The following is a 25,120-nucleotide window of genomic DNA, read 5'->3' on the forward strand; positions in this document are numbered from 1 at the left end:
TGTGCGTTTCCACACATTCCACAGAAAGAGTGTGACTTTTTTCTGTGGCCTCGTGCATGCAAAAGACTATTTGTTTCTGTCTGACAGAAACAATTTGCTTCTTGGATTCTGTGGACAGCCGAAACAATGTTTCTATTGATTAGAGAGTGACAGAGGAAGAAAGAGAGAGAGAAAAAGACAGGCAGTCCAACAGATGAGACAGAGACAAATCTACTGTAACTATCTGATTACAGTCGACACCATTCACTGTCAAAAGGGCAAAAAGCTTCTGGGAAAGCTGACTGGAAACACTCAGATCTGTCAGTTTGCTAAGTGGGCTGCAAATGGCCTTTCTATCACGGTGATACTGTGTACAGATTTATAATATATTTGCACTAATATTTTTGTATTTCCCAAAGACTTATTCAAATTTCTGTAGATTCTACCTTTTTGTTTTTTAATTTAATCATTTCTCTGCAATTTCTTTCCATGGAAAAACACAGATCTTTTAATCCCATCTTGCCTAGAAAAATAAGGGGAGTAAAATCAGCCATGTGTGATGTTATGTATGCAACATCTACTTGCATGAAGCTCAGTCTAATGCCTCGAGCCAGAGAAGTATGGCAGGAAATTAGTCTCACAGGTGAAAATCACCTAATGAAATTAAGACAGCAAAGTAAATCAAATACTTGACTTAAGGGTGATTTATTAGGGCAGGGATAGCTCAGTAGGTAGAGTTGTGGCCCCTGATCGCAAGGTCGGGGGTTCGGTTCCCCTGAACAGCCACCCTGAGGTACCCCTAAGCAAGGTACCGTCTCTACACACTGCTCCCCGGGCGCCCAATGGCTGCCCACTGCTTCAATGAGTGAATGGGTTAAATGCAGAGAGGAATTTCCCCACAGGGATCAATAAAGTACACTTACTTACTTTCTTTCTTAACTGCAGCAAATTTACACTAAACTGGAAAAAAATTGAATGTTTATTGAAGCGTCCGACAATAAAAACAAACAAACTAGATATTAATTTGCATATATGAATTTTAATTTGTATCATATCTGCTACATCTGGCATTTTCACTGGAAAAAAATCAATCACACTGATGATGTTGAAGTTTAATAAACTCACAAAAACAGTTTGTATCAAATATGATACAATAGGCATTAACGGGTTAAAAGAGGGCATTACATTTAGTCCACTGTGCATTGCAGTCACTCACTTAGACACACTGTTTGTGTCTAAGTGACTGAATCCATGATAGAAAGGTGCACTACTGTGTTTGTTAGGTTGAGGCCTAAAATAGCTACAGTTTGATAAGACTCCAATTACACTGTGAAAGTGTGCTGCTACATTCAGGCAGAGCTCGGTAGGAAATCACTGTCGGTGCTGTTGTACTGTGCAATCACTGAGATTAATTCATGTCGCACACTCTGACCGCCATTCATTCATACATAAAATTCTGCCTTAGTTATCCATTAATACACCTGTACTGAGTGGCTGCGGTGCCTTTTGCATACAAATACTGGACAAATAAGTCCATTTTAGTGTAAAAATAATTCCTGAATTAATTTACAAATTTACAATTTTATCTGATTAGCCGTCTGTGTTTTGTAATAGATGCATTACACGACACTTTCAAAATCTCCCCAAATTATACACATTATCCATACTATCCATAGTATTATCCATATGATGTAGAGTGCACTACTCCCTTCTCACAATTATGAATTATGAATGCAAAGTGTCACAGACTGTTGCTACATATAGTGATACCGATCATGATTTTATTCCCATTTTAGAGGAAAAGGATGGTCGAGGGAGCTGTAGCACCTGCCTCACTGATGTATCGCAAGGTATGGCTTCAAAACTTTAACACTGTTATTTTGTCTTCTGTCCATGTATGTGCTAATGAGTCTATTCAAGATGACCTGATGACTTTGACATACCCTTTAATGTCACAACTCACTGCTTTGCTGGGTAGAAATTTGTCACTTCCTTTCAACTTTATCTCTTCATCTCTTCTCCTCTTGCTATACCCGCTTATCTGATTAATGTTTTATCATTTTTGTTGCCTTGGATGTCAGCTAGTTTAACTAAATTTCTAGTGTGGTGAGCAGTGTGATTTTATATATACATTAGATGTAGTAAATTAATGTGTATAATGATACTGGACCACCATGCGGCACTGGATAATTCTGTTTGTTTATGTGTGAAAAGAAAGAATGCAAAAGAAAAACCCTGAGCAGGAGAAAGTAAGAAAAACTCTGGCACAGTGGTATTAAGTCTGCAGACCTTACAATCATGGTATAGTAAGTACACTGTAAAACAACTAGCAATTGTTGATCTCAGTAAACATTTTCAGATTTATTCAGAAATAAAAACATCATCTTATAGTTGAACTAATAGGTTTTTTCAAAGCTGTATAGCAACGATTTCTGAGTTACACAGAAGACTACTACAAAAGCAGACTGCCAAAGCCACAGATAACACTTCAATTGTTGGGGCACAGTTCAAACAAAAAAACAAAAGGTTTTAATGACAGGCCTGATCATTGGTTCATGGTTGCATCATGAATTGCATGATACGATGATCGCATCATCTTATGAATAATCTGTAAAGATCATAACATTCATTTTACTCAATAACAGCTCCAGGTATGCATCTAGTTAAGAGAAGATGAACTGTGACGTGATGTTGCAATCATTTCAGCAAGCTAACAGCCGCTGTGAACTGACAAGTTCAATCTTTAAAACTTTAGGCTTTTAAGTGACACTTTAAGTGACAATTACATATATTTTAATCAAATTTCAAAATAGGAAATTTAGTAGGAGTTGAAATATACTCAAAATTTCATTCAACAGTATAATATAACACACCTATGTTTAAATAGCATTCCTTAAACGCAACTATAGCAACATGAATAACCTAGTTTTGCCCACGTAAAGTGATAGAGCTTTCATTATACAGTGGTTAATTATAAGTGCTTTTCTACTCTACTTGAGCTCTCAGAGTGCTTTGTACAACTTGTCTCATTCACCTGTCACACACATTGATACAAGCACATTATTTCCATACATGCTCTCCATCAAGCATTCACACACACATTCAAACTCTGATGGATGCACTGGGGAGCAACTTGATGTTCAGTATCTTGCTTGAAGATACTTTGACATGAAGACTGGAACAGCAGCCAGGAACTGAACCATCATCATCAGCTATTTTTGAGTTTTCTGGGCTCCCCTTTTTTCATGCAGTATACAGTATGCTCTAGAATGATATCTTTCACTCACTATTTGGCAGATTCAGAAGAATGTTATTTTTTCCTCCCGCCCCCTCAAAAAAAAAGAAAACAAAAAACAGCTGATTCATGAAAAGACTCCCCTGCATTTGTTTGTACAAGATATGAGGTAATGAACATACAGAACAAGTGTGGGGAAGAGACAATTTGGCTTAGTTTCCATGGCAACAATGGGAAGATGAATGACTGATCACTGCTATAATTAATAACGTTAACATCAGATTATTAAAGTTTGCTCACTAATTTGATTTCCTTGACAAATAGTTTTAAATTATCTGTATTTCAATAAATAACTTTAGCAGGATGTTTTTGCTGACGACATCCTTAATGCACTGTTTACTTCTTCATGTCAGAGGAGGTTTTGCTTTCCCTCTTGAGTACAAGTACATACGCACGCAAAACTACAAAACTACACATACACACAAATGAATGATAATCAAATTCCAGAAAGTAATTATGACTGGTATGATTTTGCAGTCAGGAAATCATATGCTTGCTGCCACTTCAGAGTGTGTGTGAATTACACCCAGAGCCTCTAAAGATGAACGTGAAAATCTGCCAAACCTTGCATACCTCTTTAATGTCAGTCTGTGGTTTAAGGTTTATCAATAATCCATGTCATTCATATCTATGGACATTCATTTGCAAATAAAGACAGATAACTGAAAATTTGTGGACCTGTGCTGGGGTCCACCAAGGGTCAGCTCTGTCACCCCTCCTCTTCATTCTATGTATGGATACCATCACGGCCAACCTCCAGTTACCTCATCCATGGTCTCTCCTCTTTGCCGATGATATTTTCCTTGCCAGCAAAGACAGAGAAGAGACCCAAACGACGACGCAACTCTGGAAGACCCGGCTCGATGAATATGGCATGCGGCTTAATACGAAAAAGACCGAATACCTGGAAGGAGGCCCCCAAACTGATGGCACCATCATAATTGACCACGAAGAGTTGAAGAAGACAGAAGAGTTCCGCTACTTGGGCTCAGTCATCAGCTACGATGGAAATATAACCTCCGATGTCCGAGCACGAATAAATGCAGCCTGGTTAAAATGGCGACAGGTCACTGGTGTCCTTTGCGACAGAAGAATGCCAGATCGACTCAAGGGAAAAATCTACAAAGCGGTGGTCCGCCCAGTAGCCCTGTATGGTTCTGCATGTTGGCCTGCATTGACCACACATGAACAGGCCCTAAACACCATGGAGATGCGCATGCTCCGATGGAGCCTGGAAATTACAAGACGGGACCGTGTTACAAACAAAGACATACGGAAACGACTAGGTGTAGCCCCAATTAAGGAAAAGATGCTCCAGTCCCGCCTGAGATGGTATGGACACGTGATTCGAAGCGATGAGAACTCTGTAGCAAAAATGGCAATGATGATTGACCCAGAAGGATGCTGGCCTCGAGGCAGACCGAAGAAACGGTGGATGGACAAAATAAAGAAGGACATTAAGACTATCAACGCATCACCTGAGGACGCCTTGGACAGAACCAAATGGAGAAACCTTTGCCGAAGAGCGGACCCTGCACCAGCGGGAACAACGCCAGGATAAAGAAGAAAACAAGTGCAAAAGAATCATCTTTCAATTTTTAGGTTTTACACATCAGGATGCACACACACAAAAACAGTCTGCTCCAACAACACATGATATATTACACCATAATATTTTTATTTAACAACAATTCATCTAAAATGCAACCCAAACAGCTTCCCATGAACTTTCTGACAAAAAGTCTAAATGCAGTGTTTCCATAATTTGCATCTCGTCACTAAGTCTTTATGGAGCACGAGTGAATATGTGAGTTTCTAACGCACACAAATTGCTTCAACTAATCAAACTCATCCGACCGGGCAAACTCTAATTTCAAACATCCTGTTGTGGTGTCACAACATTGCCAAAGAAAAGAGATAAGTATTGCCTAAAAAAAAACAGATCCTCATCTCTTTCTGTTTTTTCATTTCCTTACACAGCACATTGCAGACCATAAATCCACAAGATTACAGCAAAACGTCATTTGGATGTTATGGCATGCCACGGTTATATATGAACAAGCTGTGACTCTCTGGGTAACAGAATAAATTAGATTACTAAGTTTTTTTTTGGTTTGGTTTTCCTGACAGAGCCAATGTGTCTTCATGCTGGTTTCACTGTGCCTCTATAACAGTAGACTTTAGCATACTGGACTTTAAATCAGTTTAAGTACGACAACACAATGAAGCACCTCAGAGAGCGACGCTGCTTATTGTTCTGTGGTGCTGACACTCGATTGGCTTTTTCAAATTTCAGCTCTTCAGTCGCTTTGGAAGAGCTTTTGGCAGATTGGCTCCAGTTCTTTTCATCGACTGAATATGCTAAAACCTTTTTGATTTTTTTTTTTTGGATTTTTAGTGACAGAATGTTCGGCTGAGCTGTTGCTTCTACAACACTCTAAAAATATTCATCGATAGGAGCGCAGATCTCACATGTGAATGCTCAATATGTCCCTTTGGCTGTGTAGTTGTGCATTTTGTGGTTTTAGAGCAAAATGCAGAATTTATATGTAGACTCTATTTAAAAATTAGTTGTAAATGTAGCAGTGTTTACCTTTGCCTTTAACAATAATGCTGAAGACACTCATTCTGAGAAATCTTTGAACCTAATGCATTTTAGATGGGAAAGAATCAAAGAACAACTCACTGAATAAAACCGTTCAGTGTAAGTTAGGGATGCTATAAAGTCAGCTGGTAGGCAGAAGTTAGAGCTATTTCTGTTATCAGACAGATTGACTGTCTGATATATATGTATGTATGTATGTATATATATATATATATATATATATATATATTTATATATTTATTAGGGGTGCAACGATATTCGTATCGATATTGAACCGTTCGATACAGTGCTTTCGGTTCGGTACGCATATGTATCGAACAATACAAAATTTGTAATTTATCTTATCAACTTTCCTTCTGACGATGCTGTCTGTGTTGAGCGCTCAGTGAATCTGCGTTTGACTACTCCGCCTAGGGTCGACAGTGCAGCCTAGGCGGAGTAGTCGAACGCAGATTCACTGAGCGCTCAACACAGACAGCATCGTCAGAAGGAAGAGCGCAGGGCAAGCTAGCGAGACAGAAGTTAAGCTCTCCTTACAACATGGACCTCCCCCACCCTCATTCAGATCTGGCGTTTGGAATTATTTTGGTTTTCATGTGACGTATGACCCTGAAGGTAAGTGAGTCATGGACTAAAGTAAAACAGTATGTTGGATGTGCCATGCAATGCTCAATTACATGGGTGGGAACTAGTGTGTTAGCGCAGTTAGCTCGTTAAGTGTTGGCCGTCTAGCCCCATGCACGGGGCGATCGGCTGTAGCTCGTTAACGGAGATTTGCCGTGTTGTGGCGTTAAGGTCATTTCAACGAGATTAACCTGAAAGCACTAGTGGGAACACAACGAATATGACTGCACATTTACGCCGACATCATCCTAGTGCAAAAGACAAGTGGAAGCAGAAAAAAAACAAGCAAGCATGCTACTAACTTTAGCCGAGTCATTTAGACAGCTGTTTAATATGTTGCTGAGAATATAGCCCAGAAGAAGCGGATAGTATAGCTTTTATTTTGGAAATAGACATTTCTCTGTAATAAACTCTCTTTTCCAAAGATGAGTGATTCCTCAATCAGATACAGGGCTTGCAATATCGCTAGCCCGACGTCCCGGGGCTAGCGATTTTTTCAGTCGGGGTACTAAAATCCATCTCTGCCCTGCCCGTCGGGCTATTGTAGGAAGGAAAAATATATGTCAATGCTTTTGCATTCTTTCAGAAATGTAGCTGGGTAATTATGTCATTGGCATCGGTGAGCCACTGTCAATATGTGACATATTGAAATCGCGTTTGAATTTGCGCTTGTTTTTTTGCTTTCACTTTGCAATCGCGGAACTGTGTATAGAGAGCGACAGCACTGATCTGTGAGTGATGATAATTTGCGCACCAATTCCTCTGACATCGTCTTATTAATCGTTAGCTTACTATGCAAACACGACAAGTGAAATCTCCCGCAGCAAGCTTAAACATGTGAGAGGTTGATCGCGCAGAGAATCGCTGAGCTTATGTGAGTGCGTGTGTAAAAGCAGCAGGATTTATATTTGACTACGATGACCTGGATGACTGAGAACCTTCACAGACAGATATATATTTTAGTTCTGCTGAGCCAAATAAGACAGGTCAGGGTGAAGAAGTGACAGCCAAAGAAAAGCTTACCACAAAACGGAGAAGTTATGACAAATCAGACTATAAGGCAAAAAGAAAGTGCAGCTTTATGGTTTCATGGACAAAAGAATTTCTGTGGCTGCAATATGACGAGCTAAATAACCAGGGCTGCACATAAGTGGTCCGCAGGTGCGCATTCGCTGTCAAAATAAAAAACACGCACAAGGGTTAGGGTTAAATTTAAAAACTGTACTTTTGAGTTAAAATATATATTTATAATTTTAATAAATGACAAATTAAAAAGGCATGAACATTTTTTTGTATCGAAAAAATATCGAACCGTGACACCAAAGTATCGAACCGAACCGAACCGTGAATTTTGTGTATCGTTGCACCCCTAATATATATATATATATATTTGGATTTAATAATCCAAAGATCAGTCGGTCTGACACATTGAATAACGGACAAATAGATGGTGTTATTGCACTACCAATCTCTATGTTGCTTTAGACTTGCCCATCAATGTTGCGGATATATTTAAGAACATGACAGATATGAAAATGTCATCACTGCAGCATTAACATTTTGTAGTAGGTTTGAGAGGAGGAAACTGGACTCCTCAGTCCAGTAGATATGCAAAAAAAGCTCCTCAGATGAGAAGCGAAACATCTTCAAGGAACTAAAGAAGTCTAGTTTCCTTCACTCAAACTACTAGGATCACCATGAATTGGATGACTGAAACCCTTCACCAGCTATTAAGGAAACATTAAGTAACTTTTTGTATCATGTTGTGTATCGCTGCTGGACGTCCCCCACTTATTCCAAAAGAACTTATCCAGCGAAAAAACTAAAGCTATGAAGTATATCAGAGAACAGCATTTACTTCAAATTGCTTAAAATTTAGGATCTCAGTCTTCAAATTCGTAGCTTCAGATTTTATGTGAAAACAGCCTTTTTGTGTCCATGTCTTAAAATATGTGGAATAAAAGTAAGCTTACTCTAGTTCCTTATGTCTATAGGAGGATGCTGATGATGTCTGTGTTGAGGCTTTGGCTGAGGAGGTGATGAAGATTTACGTGCTGGAGAACCAAGATGGGTCACTCAAACCTTGTGATGTAGGGATCGTTATTGAGGGCATAACTGTTCTCGGTAATCTCGGGATCTCAGCAGAGCCTGTTGCTATCTGTTGGGACTAGTCTATGCTGTGGATCTGAAATAAACCAACAATCTCAAATATTGCTTCGAGGTACTTCAAGAAGTGTTCCTGGAGCTGGATCCCGCAAACCTTTCAGCCAAGGTTCAGAGACTGAAGAATCACCTTGTGCATTGTAGATGACTACATTTCAGAAAATGGGACTTTTTGAATGGATATCCATCAAAAGGTTAATGCATTGCCTTGATGTGATGTGATTTCCATTATAGAGAAAGCATTTTTGGAATAACAAAATCTCAAATATGTCAAAAAAGCAAAGGGAATTGTTCTAAAAAATAACCATAACCTGAAAGATGTTTTTCATACAGGCCAGTAGCCTGAGGGAGGGTCTAAGCTTGTTCTTGTGTTATCACAGTTCTTGTGTAATTTACTAGGAGATGGAACATAAACCATGAGCCTTTTTCATTATTTTGAGTGCTGCCAGCATTGCTGCAGAGGTTGGAGGCGTGGAGGGTCAGCCTGTCAGTGCTCAGACCACACGCCACACACTACATCAAATGGCTATCGTCCCAGAAGAACTTCTCTGAAGATAATGCACAAGAAAGCCCACAAACAGTTTGCTGTAGACAAGCAGACTAAGGCCCTGGATTACCTGTGGTCTGATGAGACCAAGACAAACCTATTTGGGGTTTGTGGCGGCATCCAAGTGAGGAGTACAAGTGTGTCTTGCCTACAGTCAAGCATGGTGGTGGGATGTCATTGTTTTGGGCTGCATGACTGCTGCTGGTACCTGAGAGCTACAGTTAAAGGAGGTAACCATGAATGCCAACATGTACTGTGACATACTCAAGCAGAGCATGGTCCCAACCCTTCAGAAACAGGGTCATAGGACAGTATTCCAACATGATAACAACCCCAAACACACCCCCAAAAAGACCAGTGCCTTGCTAAATAAACTGAGTGTAAAAGTACTTGACTGCCCAAGCATGTCTCCACACTTCAACCATATTGAGTTACTGAACTCAATTGAGTTATTTTGAGGTGACGGCAAATTTACTCTGTTATACAAGCTGTACACTGACTACATTACATTGTATCAAAGTGTCATATCTTCAGTGTTGTCCCATGAAAAGATATAACAAAATATTTATGTAGTCCCTTTTGTGAGATACTGTAAATGCAGGACTCGAAGGTAAATGAAAACTAACCTTTAACTAGTTTAAAAGCTCATGTACAAAAGTTGCAACATCCATACTCTTAACCAGAAGCATGAAGCACATGAGCGAATGAACACAGTAATGACAAACAGACACTCTGCCAAGGTCTGAACAGAGATCGAGGCTAAATATACAGGGAGTGCAGAATTATTAGGCAAGTTGTATTTTTGAGGAATAATTTTATTATTGAACAACAACCATGTTCTCAATGAACCCAAAAAATGCATTAATATCAAAGCTGAATGTTTTTGGAAGTAGTTTTTAGTTTGTTTTTAGTTTTAGCTATTTTAGGGGGATATCTGTATGTGCAGGTGACTATTACTGTGCATAATTATTAGGCAACTTAACAAAAAACAAATATATACCCATTTCAATTATTTATTTTTACCAGTGAAACCAATATAACATCTCCACATTCACAAATATACATTTCTGACATTCAAAAACAAAACATAAACAAATCAGCGACCAATATAGCCACCTTTCTTTGCAAGGACACTCAAAAGCCTGCCATCCATGGATTCTGTCAGTGTTTTGATCTGTTCACCATCAACATTGCGTGCAGCAGCAACCACAGCCTCCCAGACACTGTTCAGAGAGGTGTACTGTTTTCCCTCCTTGTAAATCTCCCATTTGATGATGGACCACAGGTTCTCAATGGGGTTCAGATCAGGTGAACAAGGAGGCCATGTCATTAGTTTTTCTTCTTTTATACCCTTTCTTGCCAGCCACGCTGTGGAGTACTTGGACGCGTGTGATGGAGCATTGTCCTGCATGAAAATCATGTTTTTCTTGAAGGATGCAGACTTCTTCCTGTACCACTGCTTGAAGAAGGTGTCTTCCAGAAACTGGCAGTGGGACTGGGAGTTGAGCTCGACTCCATCCTCAACCCGAAAAGGCCCCACAAGCTCATCTTTGATCATACCAGCCCAAACCAGTACTCCACCTCCACCTTGCTGGCGTCTGAGTCAGACTGGAGCTCTCTGCCCTTTACCAATCCAGCCACGGGCCCATCCATCTGGCCCATCAAGACTCACTCTCATTTCATCAGTCCATAAAACCTTAGAAAAATCAGTCTTGAGATATTTCTTGGCCCAGTCTTGACGTTTCAGCTTGTGTGTCTTGTTCAGTGGTGGTCGTCTTTCAGCCTTTCTTACCTTGGCCATGTCTCTGAGTATTGCACATCTTGTGCTTTTGGGCACTCCAGTGATGTTGCAGTTCTGAAATATGGCCAAACTGGTGGCAAGTGGCATCTTGGCAGCTGCACGCTTGACTTTTCTCAGTTCATGGGCAGTTATTTTGCGCCTTGGTTTTTCCACACGCTTCTTGCGACCCTGTTGACTATTTTGAATGAAACGCTTGATTGTTCGATGATCACGCTTCAGAAGCTTTGCAATTTTGAGACTGCTGCATCCCTCTGCAAGATATCTCACTATTTTTGACTTTTCTGAGCCTGTCAAGTCCTTCTTTTGACCCATTTTGCCTAATAATTATGCACACCTGATATACGGTGTTGATGTCATTAGACCACACCCCTTCTCATTACAGAGATGCACATCACCTAATATGCTTAATTGGTAGTAGGCTTTCGAGCCCATACAGCTTGGAGTAAGACAACATGCATGAAGAGGATGATGTGGACAAAATACTCATTTGCCTAATAATTCTGCACTGCCTGTATACATGAGGTAATTAGAGGGAGTGGAAACACCTGGGGAACTAGACACAGCAGAAACCAGTCAAGATGATGAGACAGGGGAAGAAAAACTTGAGGTAAGTGAAATGAGACTGGGGGAAGTAACTACATGGGGAAACACATGACAAAGATTGCAAGGCGCTGAGGAGGCAAGGAAAATCTGAAAACACAACACAAACATTTAATACTAATGAACCTCCAAGTCTACAAAACATAACACGCCCTACAAAAGAAAAGAAAACTCTAAACAGAAGCTAAACCAGTAAATATTAACTAAAACACTAAAACTCAAAATGATAAAATCAAAGGCGGTGACATCGTCTTTTTGCTTCTATCAGCTTACAGGCCCATGCAATGACGTTGCCTCCACCATGTCTGACAGATAATGCGACATGCTTCAGATCGCGAGCTGTTTTCTTTTCCTGTTATTTTATACAAGTTAATCATGGTTTCATCTGTCCACAGACCTTTTTCATAACTCTGCAGGCTTTTTTAAATCGCTGCAGTTCCTGAACTAAAAATGCTTGTAAACCCCCTTAAATTAACACTATGTGTCTGCATTTAAATCACCTGAAGTGCAGATTCTCTACTGTTTGATTTAAAATCCATTGTGGTGTTGGCTTATTAAAAAATGCCAAAGAAACAACACAATATTTAAAATAAAGAAAAATCTTCAGAAATATAAAGGCCAAGAAAACAAAGCCTGAAATTACACCTATTTTTTTTTATACTTGATATAAAATTGAATTATAAAGTCTTATTTCTCGGAGCTAGACGGATTAAGAACTCACCTTTCAGTCTTCAACACTCTGACTTATGCTCCACTTAGAGGGCTAATATTATGTGCTGCTGAACTGAAATGTGGGTTGTTTTCTTTGCTTCATTTCCGTCGAGTTAAAAAAACATTTAACTATTCAAGCTGTTGTTACTCACCCTGTTTATTCAAATGTTCTTGAGCATGCACTAGCCAATCAAATCATATTAGGCATATATATTAACTATCAAATGTGATGTTGCAACTAAGTTTTTTTAGATACAAGGTGCACAGTGTGAAATGCAATAAACTTATAAGACTTTGAAAATATCACAGTCTGTCGGTGTCTTAAGGCTTGGAGAGTTGTTGGTAATTTAGCTTTGGATATGTAGATGCAAACTGAGGATATAAGGTTGCTGTGCATATACTGTTAATAATATACAGAAAGGGAGTGATGCATAGGTTTTACAAGGCAATAAACTCAGCAACATGAAAGTACTAAGAATGTTTGATTACTTTGTGAGAACTTCATCAAAAAGGTCTCAAAGTGATGCTGCCCAGCTTGACATTTTCTAATATAAACGCTCATCATTTTCTACATCTGACATTTTTTCCATAATGTCCTTCGTAAACGTAAATCTCTCGCTATGCAGGTCCAGATGAAACTTGCTTCAAATGAGACCTTTGATAATAATAATATAAAAGAGGAATGTGTTTTCTGGATTTTTGGTTGATATTTTGTCTCTTGATGAAGAGGAAATTAGCATAAAATTAAGAAAAGATTCTTATTTTCCTTTTAAGTGAGCAAGCTTACAAATTATGTTAGAAACTACAAGAGAAGAAGCTGGTATAAATTACAAAACTTATATAAAAAGCTAATTTTTAAATACATTTTGACATTAGACGGTGAAACTTTTTGTCTTTGTTGGCACACACTTCCTAAACTAAACTCGAGAAAACAGAAGTTGAATTGCTATATTTAATCACACTGGGGTCTGACATCTATCCAGAGGCTATTATTTATGAGCAAGCGCGTGCCGTCTACCTTGATTTTTAAGTGCAGAGAAAAAGCTGTGACATGTGATTAAGGAGCAACTGCCAGGCGAGAATAGCCATCTGGAAACAGCTACAAGTAGGTAATTAGTCCTGAAAAAAACACACACCCTTCCAGCTGCAGAAGAAGAAAATACATTGAATATATTTAGCTCCTCTGAGGACCACAGAGATGCTGCTCATTAGCAGTTAATGGAAAAATGTTTTACTTTTCGACAGCAGTCAGGTTTCTTTGAATCAATATGCCCAATGAAACCCTTCTGTGGCCACTAAAATTACCTACACATGATATTGAATTGTAAGACAACACACAGTGAATCAGTTCATTGTATTCTCTTTCTGTTTCTATGACTATATAGATAGAAAACAATGGGATGAAGTTTAAAAGCATCTTTTACCATAAGACAACAGATGGCATGGTTTCTTATTCCAGAAACTTGGGAATCCATGCAATTTGTTATGCAGATTTCACTACTCAGAAATGATTACCTTCCAAATATCCATTGAGACCAGCTGCAATCTTTTCACAATAGGATTCCAATAGCTTGGAAAATCAGTACTGTGCTGGCAGTCTATGATCTATAGTGCACATTAAAAAGAGAAGAGTGATCTTAAGAGAAAAGAGAAGTTTAATAAAAACCGCAGCAACAGCTGCCAATTCATGCTAACTATCCCCTAAAAACGGTTAAAATCAAGCGACATCATTAAACACAGACCCACAGTTTAAATGCGGAGCTCTATTTTTTGGTCTTTGAAAGTGGCACAAAAATCTGTGTTTTTAATACAAATCACTCATCCCACATAGGCGGAAAAGGCAACTGTGAAGCTTATTGTTTGCTGCTCAATGGAGAGCCAAGGCTCTAGCCTGTGTAGAATAATAGGGGTTTTAATAGATTCAAAAAGTGCAAAGCTTATCAGTGACAAGTATTAAAATGCCCACAGAAACCAGTCTTGCAGCTTAATCCACAACACAGCACACATTCAAAGTTTCCTTTGTATTGCATCAAAAAGCCCTCTCTCTCACTGATATACAAAAATTTCAAGCTTACTCCACGTTAAGTTTGTCTTTCATCTTTCTGACCTGTCATACTTAAAGTAATACATGAAAAAATATTGTTAAATGGATAGCTATGTTGGATCACTTTCAGTCTCTGTGACTAATATGATGGAGTATCAGTTTTTAAAGAAGTCACAGTCAAAAATTATAAAGAGGCATTCTTTAAATCTAAAGAAAAAGAAAACCTCCCTAGTGAGGTTTCTACACAAAGCCTTCTACTACATGGGCACGCCAAATAAAAGCCTGCTGAACTGACTTAATTTGTTCACACACATCTGTCAGCAAAATAAGTGCCCCATGAGACAGAATGAAAATGAAGTGATTGCGTCCCTTTGATCTCATATGGTTACGCATATGAGCACACAGTACGTATCTAAACCTATCCAAAGGCCATATGGAAGTAGCCTACCATCTCCAGACAAATGCACAAGTATGAATTAGGGTGGAGTTCAGTTTTGATTTTCAAGTGGCATTACCAACGCGTGCACAACACCGTGCCTCTGTAATCAGTGTGTGACACAGCACTGAGCGATGGGAAAGAACACGGACTACAACGTGCAGTAATGTCAGTCATCTCGGTGGACTCCAGAGATAAGTGGAGAAACAGTTGTGACTGACCTGTCACTTGCAAGGGCGGCTAGAAGTCTGCCTCAATGAGAGGAGGGACGAGGCTCATTATGCTAGAACAAATGAAGCATGAGCTGTCAGAATCTGTCTGACTGCCAGGCTAATACGGACCATAGCAAACCAAAATTCCTGCCTACAGTGAAAGACATTTCATAATTTTACTGTGATTATCTTTTTCTTTTGAAATAATATTTATATGTAATATGGAATAGTGTCTCCCTTTGCTTTGGATGCATTTGACAGCTGCCATTCTGCATCAGTTTTACAGAAATCTGTCTCTGCAAGAACCCCAGTGTCACAGCTTTAAGCTACTATAGTAGTATAACAGTGCTAAAGCATGAAAAACATGACATATAAAAGCATGTAGTGATATGAAGTGCAATACATGGTAAAAGGTTATAGAATTTGTTACTGTTTTGATACAACATATAAAATCTCTGATAAACTACGTGAAATACTGGTTTTGTTGTTTTCAGTGCTGTTTCTGGAAATCCTTACCCTCTGTTGTATTTCCCAGCTATCAACTATATGTTCTGGTGACTGTTACTGACAGAAACAAATTCTCCCATTTCATAGCTCATACGAAATGAATTAATAAATCACAAAGCCTCCTATGGCTCAAAATATCTAAATCTGAGGTCTAATCTTTGACTCCAAGCTTTATTTTGACACATGAGTTGCCATGGCGTGCTTTTTTTTCAGCTTAAGAAAAAGTATCATTTATGATTATTTTTTCTCTCTACTCAGGTATCCTCCAAAACTCCGACACCTACATTTAGTCTCAGATGAGAGACGACCACATCACTTCCTTTCTTGCTACATTACACCAAATATCTGTTTGCTATAGAACTGATTCTAAACTTTTTATAAACACTTTTAAAACTTTGAATGGCTTTCCACTTACCTACATCACAGATTTACTTTACTTGTGAACTGGGCTGCTGCCTACATTCCTCAATTACCTTTCTAATTGCACCCTTAGTCCCCCCCATTCCCTGCAGCTGTGGGACTCTTTAGTGCTAACTTAGTTTAGCAAACTCAAATCACTCCTCGTAACTTTCTTTCACAGGAAGACTCTTTCTTTCTTTCTCTTTCTTTCTTTCTTTCTTTCTTTCTTTCTTTCTTTCTTTGTACAGTAAAGTGATTGCTCATCTTCTTTTATATTCCTCCTTACATCTGTTTTTAATTTTACTGGTTATTATTTTATTCACACAGTTCTTTTCTTTAGGTTTCAAGCACTAGTTTTATTATTTTATTGTTTGTTTGTTTTTGCTCTAACAGTGTTGAACTCTATTTTATGCTCTATTTTTATGGTTTTACTGTGTGTTATACAAATATTGTTGCAAATACAAAAACAGTCACTGAAAGGCCACCTTCATTTGATATCCAAATGCTCACATTTCACTGAACTTGCATTGAAATACATGAAATAGTCAAAAACTGAGAAATGTAAGTACACAGATATGCAATCCCTGGTAAGTTCCAGACTCTCGTTACATGTCCTTTTCATTTAAGGGTTTATTAATGGAGTCATATGAAAGTAAAAATGCAATAAAGATCAATAAGACAGAGACTTTGTGACAGATATTACATTCTTAAAAATAGCGTAAAATGAATAAGAGCTTAGGTTTTATTGTATTGCTCATGGATATGTGAAGCATGCTGTAGGAGTTTTAGACACACTCATTACATTTGCTCAGCAGCCAAGTGGACCACAGTTGGATAGTTTGAGCTGTGTCACAGTGTTGGAGCCAACACTGTCATTACTGAGGACCATCTCGTTAAAATGGACAGCTGTGTGTATGAGGCCTGCTTGTAATCTTGTAGATACCTGGTGGGCTCTACATATAAGCTCCTATAAGTCCCGTCTGACATGTTTGAGCTGCATACTGAATATTCTCCGTGTGTTTTCTTTTCTGCTGTCAAAGATCCTACACACAGATCCTCTCACTTGCATCTTTAAATACTTACTAAAGCCTGGCTGTGGAATAATGCAACACTGATGTAAAGTCTATTATGTTAATTGAGGAGAATTTCTTGATAACAGTTGCCCTCTCCTTGCTTTGTTTTATTGGTCACGAAAAACACGTTTCTCTGTAATCAAATGAAAAATGGTTTAGAAGACGGAAAGCAATAAAAAACAGGTATAGTGAAAAGTAATAAACAGTTATTCTTACAAAGCTTCCTCGGAGGACACAGTTCAGCGAAATAGCCAAATGAGCAGGATACAACCACAGACACAAGGACTAAGGGTCATTAAATATCACCCAAGACAAGGAACACAGTGACAGACTGACATCAAACAAAAAGAAGCAGAAAACAGGAGACAATTTTTAAGACAAGCTGTAACAGGAAAGGTTGCTGTCAGTGGCAATCTTGAGGGACTGGATACAGATGAAGCACAGAAAAGAGGAAAACTGCAGTGCAGGGCCTACACAAGGCACTGAGTGCACAATGCTCACAATATTTATGATGATTAGTGAGCAACTTTTTTTAATGGCTTAATATATTCCAAATCTGATTGACCAAAGCCACTAGCAATTTTAATGATCCCCCAACGCAAACTAAATATTAAACACTGTTAAAGCTTCTAAAAGAGGGTGTCATCCAACAGTGTTGGAGGCTGGTCTAACTGGAAAACAGAGGATAGCAGGGGTTAGGCGCTCAAGGGGAGAACACACTTAAAAGCTAATGTTTTATGATGTTTCCAACCAGTTTCCCCTTTGTCAGTTTTTTTACATTTATCTTTAAAAATGCTGAGGTCGCTAATTGATTCATTTTGTTGCCAGTTTAAGTAACTGCAATTATATTTTTTTCAGCTCTTTCAAGGGCAAACCCTTAAATGCTTCTACAAAATTTACACTCATCCCTTCAGTAGTTATTTTATGCAGACGCATGAATATTGCCCTCATGGTGGTACTGGAGGTCAAATCAGGGAACGAATAAAATCATTAGGATTAATTATCTCTTTCTCCTGAGTCTCTAGACCTAATCTCCTTCCTCCTCTTTTCACATCACCATTCTCATCATCGAGTGTTGAAATTTGGCACATCCCACAGATTTTGTGTAACAACAGGCCTGCCATTAATTATGCTAATTCTGCTTTTGGGGCTGTAAAGCTAAATCTGTCTGGGCAGCTTTTAGCACGATAAATATCCACTCCATTATAGCTGACATGCTATGGTTTAGACCGCTCTATTGTGTGTGCAATAAATGTCTACAGATTATCTAATAAGCAGGAAAGGATGTCATTTAGTATTACAGCAAATAGTTCAATGCACAGAAAACACAGACAGTCATTTGTGAAAGGTGATTGTGACGCTGATGTGCAATCTAAATGTTTAAAGAAACCTGCACATTTCTGTAGTTAAATGGTCTCCAGGACAGGACAGGAAATAACTGCTGCTTGCAGCATACAAAAATAAAAATGTTTTCCTCATGTAAGCGTCATGATGACAGTTGCTAATTATTGCATGTGCTGTGCCCACCCCCTGGTTTTTGTTTTTGTCTCATCTTCCCTCTGGTGTGACATACAAGCAGTTAGTTTTGCTTGCAAGTTGGCTGCTAATTTCCCTGAGGTAAAGCAAGTTGCTTCCTTGCATTAGCTAAACACTTATTCAGTTTTATCATTTCAGCTTTGTTGGATAAAAAACAATGAGATTAGACAGTGAGAACTGAACTAATATGGAGCGTAATAATATCCGGGACGCTCATAACCAAAAGTGAACTGTAATTGTGGGAAAATGAAAACAGGAACAAGACAATCATTTAGCATTCATTTCACATATTAATGCTTAAATATGATGCATAAGTACAGCTTAATATTGCAGTAAAGATTCTCCAGTATCAACTGATCTGATCTGTCCTCTCTCACTAGGAAAAAGGAAAGTTCTGTCGTTGCTCTGATCTAGCTCAAAGGAACAAAATCTATAGTTTGATTTCCACTGAACTCATTTCACTCTATTATGTTGCCACAAGAAAAAAAACTAATGTCACCTGCACAGAAAAAAGCAGGTGACATTCTGTCAACAAACAGGAACCACATATACATATAACTGATGCTACACTTGTAATGAATCAAAAATGTGAACTGAACGATTTCTGCAAATCAGAATTGATTCACTATGTGAAAGTATTTATTTATTTATTTATTATTATTAACCTTTATTTAACCAGGAAGATCCCATTGAGATTAAAAACCTCTTTTTCAAGGGAGACCTGGCCAAGATAGGCAGCAGCAGATGTCTCACAGTTACAGAAATTACTCAAACACAGGCAGCAACATCACACATGCAACAATAAGTGAAAGAATACAAATAAAATAAAAATAAAATTCAATAAAATTCAAATAAAATAAAAAGTCAGTTAAAATGACAATCAATCTAATTGAAACAGTTACATGTTATGGACATGGCCTCAAGGATTCGTAGTTTAGATTTAAAATCACTTAATGAAATGAATTCAGTCATTTTCCATTCCTTCTGCAGTTTGTTCCAGGCCGAGGGTGCTAAATGGACAAAAGCTCTTTTACCAAGTTCAGTTCGGGCAAATGGAACAGAAAGCAACAAGTAACCATGCGGACGAAGAGAATACCGACCAGCATGTTTCATTACAAGCAGGGAACATATATAAGAAGGCAGCAACCCAAGTATTGCCTTATATATAAAACTGTATAAATGAGAGTTCCTCCGACTTACCAAAGCAGGCCATCCTACCTGAGAGTATAACTCACAGTGGTGAGTCTGAAATTTACAGTTAGTGATGAACCTCAGAGAAGCATGATACACAGAATCAACCATTCGAAGACATTGAGCAGAAGCATTCATATATAGAATATCACCATAATCCAGCACAGGCAAGAATGTTGCAGCAACAAGCCGCTTCTTTGTATTAAAAGAGAAACACAACTTATTTTGAAAATAAAATCTCAGTTTTAACTTCAGGTTTTTCACAAGATTCTCTACATGTGGTTTGAAGGTAAGCGAGTCATCAATTAAGATTCCCAGATATTTATAGGTGTGAACCAACTCTATTTTATGACCTTCAAGAGTGGTTACTGATGGGATTGTTTGGGCTCGTCTCCTTGATTTAGAAAACAACATGAGCTTTGTTTTGTCTGCGTTGAGAACAAGTTTAAGCTGATGTAATGAGTGCTGGACAGCAGAAAAGGCTTTCTGCAAGGAGTCGATGGCTTGGACAAGAGTTGAACCACAGCTGTAAATAACTGTATCATCAGCATAGAAGTGCAAGTTTGCATCTGGCACATGTAGACTAAGATTGTTTACGTAAATGATAAATAGAAGGGGACCTAATACAGAACCCTGTGGCACTCCGCTGTGCACTGTAACAAAGTCAGAACATAGACCGTCAGATTTAATGCACTGAGTCCTGTTACTGAGGTAGTTTGAGAACCATGCCACTGCTCTCTCAGAGAGTCCTGACTGGAAGAGTCTAAGTTTTAAAATACAATGATCAACAGTGTCAAATGCTTTTGACAAATCAATAAAAAGGGATGCACAGTGTTGTTTTTTATCAAGTGCAATAGTAATATCATTTACCACTCTAATTGCAGCTGTGATAGTACTGTGATTCTTCCTAAAGCCTGATTGATATTCAGATAAAATGGCATTGATGTGCAAAAACTCCTTTAACTGCTCACACACAAGAGCTTCAAGAACTTTGGCCAGCACAGATAGATTAGATATTGGTCTGTAATTAGTTAACACTGCTGGGTCGCCCCCTTTTAATAGAGGAACAACAAAAGCTGATTTCCATACTGAGGGAATTTTATTCATGTCCAGTGTGAGGTTGAAAAGTGTTGTGAGAGGCTCTGCTACAAAATCAGCTGCCAGTTTCAAGAAGTAAGGATCTAGTAAGTCTGGCCCTGGAGATTTTCTAGGATCTAACAGTTTAAGAGCTTTACAGACCTCCTGCACAGAGAAAGGAACAAAGTTAAATGGCTGACCAGTGTACACCGGAAGGTTTGTGCCAGATTTTACAGAGACTGGGTTCAGAGAGTCAAACAAAGAGCCAGAAGATATAAAGTGCTTGTTAAAACAATTCATAATCTCCTTCCTATCATAAACAGGAACAGAATCCTTAAAAACATAGGTGGGTAGAGCGTGGGAGCTTTTACTCACTGAAAGAGACTTAATGATTTTCCAGAACTTCTGTGGATTATTTAGGTTCTCAGTGGTGACAGACAGATAATATTCTGTTTTAGCTTTCTTAATAGAGGAAGTACATCTGTTTCTTAGTTGTCTGAAAAGAAGCCAATCACTGGGGTAGCCTGTTTTCCTCGCTTTGGCCCAAGCCAGGTAACTAGGAAAAAACATGTCTCGATGAATTGTGAAACAGAAGTAGCATGTGTGAAATAAATCTTCATTAAAGGAAGTCAATAAGTAATTCAATATGTTGAAGGAGTAGGTACTAATTAAACACCGGACGATATATACTCAGCGTGTCTCCCAAGATGTTAAGTCCGTCAGGCTTACAATAACACCTGCTAATACCAGTAAAACATGCCAACTATGCAAGCGCTCTGTCAGAGCAGGTGATTAGTTGAAGAATGCAAACCAAGAGTTCAGACGTTACAGTTTGAAATGAGACCAACAAAGAATGCTGGATTTGATCATTTTGACACCTGGCATTATGTGCCAGGTGCCTTTAAAGACTTTAAAGTTAAACACCAGTACGTATGTAATATGTAACCACAAAGTGTCAAACCACAGAATTCAATTTAGACTTATAAACAATCATGCTGGAAAGCATCATGCAAAATTAAGAACGTGGATGCTGTCCAGATGGCACTGGGAGTCAAAACAATGAAATGCTGCTGCTCACAGAACGGTGGCAGGGAGTAAGGACTAAAAGAGATAACAAGCAGAAACCAGGATAAAGATGTGGTTATTTCTTCCACGGAACACATAAAAACCACTCAGACTCAGAACAAGACCTGACTACAGCTCATAGTGCTGCTGTACTATGACAAAATAAAGTGCAATACAGTAGTTACAGTAATAACTGCAGTTGCTTATAGTTAGCACTGCTGTCTCAAAGCAAGAGGGGTCTTGGGTTCAAACCCAGGTTTGGTCCGTTTGAGTAGCGTCTGCAGGTTTTTCTTCTGCCGGTGGAAAAAGAAGCCCAGGTAATAATACCTTGTCAGCCCTGGACACACATTTCCAGTGTTTTAGAAAACAAATACACCTTCTAGTGTTTATTGTTAATGACTAAATATAATTAAAATATAACACCTGCATTGGCACATGTATTATTATAGCATTATGGGCTCAGCAGGACATAGTCTGCAAGACAAAAAACACTCAATCCAGAGCAAAAGGTCAAATTCAAAGCGTAACCATGAACCTCTGCTTTTCATCTGACCACATACCGTGCTTTCATAAAGTAACTGGTTTTCATTGCAGTGACTACAGTTCCCCTGCTTTGTGATGTTTGTTGGACAGACGGGAAGCCGATGTGTTTTTAATCTAGAGCTAATAGTGTGAGTTTCAATATGGGCACTAGAGAGCACGAGAGTGACTCTGGGAATCCAATGGGAAGCAATCCAACATCAATCTTCATTCTGAGACAGTCAGTGAATGCTAAAAATAAACACATTAAGCTGACATTGACAAAATGCCACAGTTTGAACTATGAACCTGGAGGTGCCTCCTATACAAAGAGGAAAGCACATAATGTTGAGACCAAGCACAGAAATCTGATGGTCAACTGTTTGGGTGACAGAGCGATAATATACTGTGGCAACTAATAGAGATGAGAGGGGAGGATAAGCAAAATCACAGAAGTTCCAAGTTACAGCTTTGTACAGTCCTACAGGTGAGGTAATTAACTGGAATCTAACATCTGGTTTGCCATGTCTGCTAAATATTTAATTAGCTGAAAGTATAGTATTTCAAGTGGGTAAGCATGCAGAGGGTCTTGGTGCTGTTTGAGTTTGCTGGGGCTATTCTTATCTGTGTATATCAGTGAACACAACTATGATAAAGGCTAGCACCGGGTGCAGTACTTGTGAACGGTCTATATTGGTGGTAAAATTCTGCTCACTAAAAATGGATGAAAATTGATTAAGTTGATACTTTAATTTTTTTTATTTTTTTTTACGGTCAAGATTTGGTCCTCAGTTTAATTTTTGTCGAATCAGCTGTGATTACAAATACATAAAATGTTTCTTTCTCATTTCTACCTCTTCATATATTTTTGTTGACTGTCTTCACATTCCAGCAAATACTTATGCGGTGTGCAAGTTTATCCTGCTATTAATTACTATCAGCAATTTATCAGCATCTGCTCTGAACACTAACACTGTGATGACATCAGGTACAAGACAGGAGACAGTGTTTGCGTGCATGTACAGTCTGTCTGGTTGTGTTTGTGCATTTGTGACAGCAAGGACAGCTGAAAGTGAACGTGAGTGAGTTATTACACAGACCAAGCTCGCGTATTCAGCCATTGTTTCTGATGCAAACTTCCCCACATTGAAAAATCGCAGATTTTCAATAGATATTACAAGACTGTCATCTATTTTTCTAAGGAAATTAAACAATACATTCCCAACGGTGTTAGCTGCTTGAGAGAAGCTAGCACATTGTGTAGAGAGTATTGGTTTATAAGAAAGGCTGGCAACTGGCCAGCAACTAAGTAAGTGAGTTTGGTGTTAATCCTGAGTCGCAGGGATTTCTAATTACAGGAGAAAAATGTGAATAAGATCAAAACGTACAATCTTCAAATGTACTATAGAAACTGCTCTTTGGTGAGTGGCACAGAATGCATATGAACATTTATTGCATGGCTGAATATCTTTTTTTGCAGTGAATAAATTAATACACTGTGTTTGTATAGCTTTTGTTGTACTCTACGACACATTTATCAGGTGTGTTTTGTTGTCCCTACAATCAAAAGCACACAGATAACGAAACTCTCTCAGGTTCGTATCACAGTTAGTGCTAAACCTTGCAAATAATAGTGTCTATAATCTGAAACACAACACCTGCTTCTGTTGCAGTGTGTGCCATCATGATTTATAAGTCTGCACAGAAGAACAGCAGCATCAGTTTAATCTATAAAGGGTAGCTGGTTGAATGGTTGAAAAAGTCCAGGTGGTTGCAGAGTCAGGAGAAAAGGTGCTGGCACCAGGTCACAGCCCGTCTGCCGTCAACAAACTCGCTCTGGACCTCAGCTTAATCTTAATCTAATATATACAAGTCAGCTAGAGAGAAAGGAAAAAAAACTAATTAAAAGCTCCACTATTTGAACCTTGTGAAATAACTTCACTCTGATAAGGTGCTGATGTGGTGGTGATTGAGCCACAGTACTTCCTGTCCTCACATTCCCTTTGGCACTGCCCATGAACTAACATTTCAGGCACACTTGCATGCACATTTTCATTTTGCACATTCATTCAAACACATTCAAAGCAAACAGTGCAGCTGAACACAAGTACGAGCATGCAGCTTTAGCAAAAAAAAGAAAAGAAAGAAAGAAAAAAAGAGCTGACATACGTTGCCTCAGTGAGTGATGTGAGGACTCATTCCTGGGTGAGAGTCAGAGATCAGTCTGCCAGAGCCATCTGTCAAGCAGGCTGGGTACAAAGGAAGTAGGAGCAAGTGTCCCTCTCCCTCCTTCCTGTGCGTCTCTCTTGCTTCACAACAAAGTCCCGTGTTGCGTTGGAGAAGAGAGCAGCACTCCACGAGCCGGGGAATCCTCTGTCAGACTAAAGCCAATTTAAAGCAGTTTAAATCCCAGATGAGAAGATGGAGCGATGCACATCCCTCTTCTTCAGGAAACACGACTTGCTACCGCACAGCTCAAAACCCCCTCTCTCGGTTTCTTCGGTCTCCTTCTCCGCTCTCTTTCTCTCCCCTTCCTGATCCTGCTCCACTTGTACGTTCCCTTGCTCTCTCTCACTCTGGCATGCATTTTTATCCACTGTGGCTCAAGCCCCCACAGGCACGCATACACACACACTGCACTCTCCACACAAACATATGCAAATAACAGAGATAAACAAACACACCAAGAAAAAAGAAAAACTCCTGTCAGCTTCTTTAGAGTATTTGTCTTCAATG

At 38.9% G+C, this 25,120-nt stretch overlaps 2 protein-coding genes across 3 annotated transcripts in view; one reads left to right on the plus strand and one right to left on the minus strand.

The window, feature by feature from the left end:
* The window catches only part of gramd1bb (GRAM domain containing 1Bb), a 117,855-nt gene extending 92,763 nt beyond the window's left edge, over positions 1–25,092 (minus strand). For both annotated transcript variants that reach the window (XM_085379629.1, XM_085379628.1), the window contains exon 1: positions 24,554–25,092. The gene's annotated coding sequence lies outside the window, so the exon portion shown is untranslated. The remainder of the gene's footprint in view (positions 1–24,553) is intronic.
* On the plus strand, positions 3,993–4,835 carry LOC146653878 (uncharacterized). The gene has a single exon (XM_085380680.1). The coding sequence runs from the start codon at positions 4,008–4,010 to the stop codon at positions 4,833–4,835; it is 828 nt and encodes a 275-aa protein (XP_085236806.1). The 5' UTR covers positions 3,993–4,007.
* Positions 25,093–25,120: the final 28 nt, after the last annotated feature.

The sequence above is a fragment of the Rhamphochromis longiceps genome, linkage group LG14 (assembly GCF_057381845.1).
Source record: "Rhamphochromis longiceps isolate RC_006_pf linkage group LG14, R_longiceps_female_GT1.1, whole genome shotgun sequence".
Classification (NCBI taxonomy): domain Eukaryota; kingdom Metazoa; phylum Chordata; class Actinopteri; order Cichliformes; family Cichlidae; genus Rhamphochromis; species Rhamphochromis longiceps.

Coding starts and splice junctions, on each gene's coding strand:
- LOC146653878 (XM_085380680.1), top strand. CDS start 4,008: ATGGATACCATCACGGCCAACCTCCAGTTACCTCATCCATGGTCTCTC.